This window comes from Galeopterus variegatus, unplaced genomic scaffold, assembly GCF_000696425.1.
Source record: "Galeopterus variegatus unplaced genomic scaffold, G_variegatus-3.0.2 Scaffold7248, whole genome shotgun sequence".
Classification (NCBI taxonomy): Eukaryota; Metazoa; Chordata; class Mammalia; order Dermoptera; family Cynocephalidae; genus Galeopterus; species Galeopterus variegatus.
The window spans coordinates 104,658-106,179 of NW_007733359.1; the positions used below are offsets into that span (position 1 = coordinate 104,658).

A 1,522-nucleotide genomic window follows, 5' to 3' on the forward strand; every position below is an offset into this window, starting at 1 on the left:
GCCCCCAAGCGGCGCACTGTAGCAGTGCGCCACCGGGCCGGCCCTCGGACCAGCTTTTTAATCACTGCTCCAACTCCCCAGGTAACATGATGAATACAGAAAGGAACAAAATAAGCCTGACAACACAGCATAAATGAACGTGTTTAACTTTTGTCTCTTAGAAACGAGTACCGCGCTTGTCCTTGGAGTACTGAGACAAGGGTATATGATACAAGAGGCGAGGCTGAAAGAGAGGAGGAAATGCTAGAAGATCTTCATGAAGCACTGGGGACTCTCTCTGCTGGAGTTACAAAGCAAAAGGGACTGACCTTTTGTGCTTATGATGTGACGCTCACACCTCCTGAGAAATGTGCGTCGTTTGCTTATCTGAGGACATCTGAACTCTATCCCAGAGAAGCGCGCTGGGTGGCTTCTGGGGTCAAGAACAGGAGGGCACGTGATCACGTGCTGAGATTCCTGCCGCATGCCTACCTTTGGAGAATTAACCCTGTGCACACACGCACACACACGGAGCTTACTTTTATTATCTAGCTGGGCGCGGTATTTACTGAATCCTTTCAGCCGTACTCTCTGGCCCAGAAGATCAAGGAATTCTTCGAAAGCTGGTCCCGCTGTTTCGTTATTGTACATCTCTTCCTCTGTGCTCTGGCCTGCTTTGCAATAGAGGATCCCGATCTTGTGCTGAAAGCTCAGCTGAAATGGGGGAGAGATGCGATTACTCAGTGAACAGCATCAGACGAGCTCATTTCCAGTAACATTCAAGCTACAGAAGCTCAGAATTCTGTCCTCAGGAAATCATGCTATAATAATTCCTATAAGCAAAGAAGCAGAAGAGTGAAAAATCTATCCCTGTACAAGGTGCTGCAAATATATAGCAAACCCAAAAACCCCGAAATACAGCTGAGGAAGTGTCAGAAGCCCTAAGGAATATAATTCACAGCCATGGCCATATGGGATTTGCCAGGTTTCCAAAAAGGACAGGCAGTCAGGTTTCTGCATCTCCTTAAAAATGCAAGTGTGGAAATACTTGACCTTACACACTCCATATAGAAATTAATATTAGGGCTGGCCCGGTGGCGCACTGCTACAGTGCTCCGCTTGGGAAGCGCGGCGGCGCTCCCGCCGAGGGTTCAGATCCCACATACGGACCAGTTCCCGCTCACTGGCTGAGCGGGGTGCGGGCGCAACACCGAGGGTTGCGATCCTGTTGCCGGTCCCGGTCCAGTACGGGCGCGACACTGAGGGTTGCGATCCGTTGCCGGACACGAAAAAAGACAAAAAAAAAAAAGAAATTAATATTATCTTCCAAGTTGGAAAGGAAAAAAGGCCACGGACTTTTAAAAGTTTTCCCTCTCTGATTTGTGATACCATTTTCCCCCCCTTTAATTTGTTTGCACATTCATGGAAATATGTGCGACTGTAAGCAAATAAGCAAATCAAATTAAGGTCTGATAAGGAAAGAATCCCAGTGGAAATTGCAATGTATGTACATAAACAGAAAAATGTTTTGTTTCCATGAAAG

The 1,522-nt window shown here is 47.2% G+C and overlaps 1 protein-coding gene across 1 annotated transcript in view; it reads right to left on the minus strand.

Moving 5' to 3' along the window:
* SIPA1L2 (signal-induced proliferation-associated 1 like 2) overlaps positions 1–1,522 on the minus strand; it is a 112,044-nt gene that overhangs the window by 97,619 nt on the left and 12,903 nt on the right. Inside the window, exon 4 of the mRNA XM_008591748.1 lies at positions 519–693. Within this exon, the coding sequence (XP_008589970.1) occupies positions 519–693 (175 nt within the window). The remainder of the gene's footprint in view (positions 1–518; positions 694–1,522) is intronic.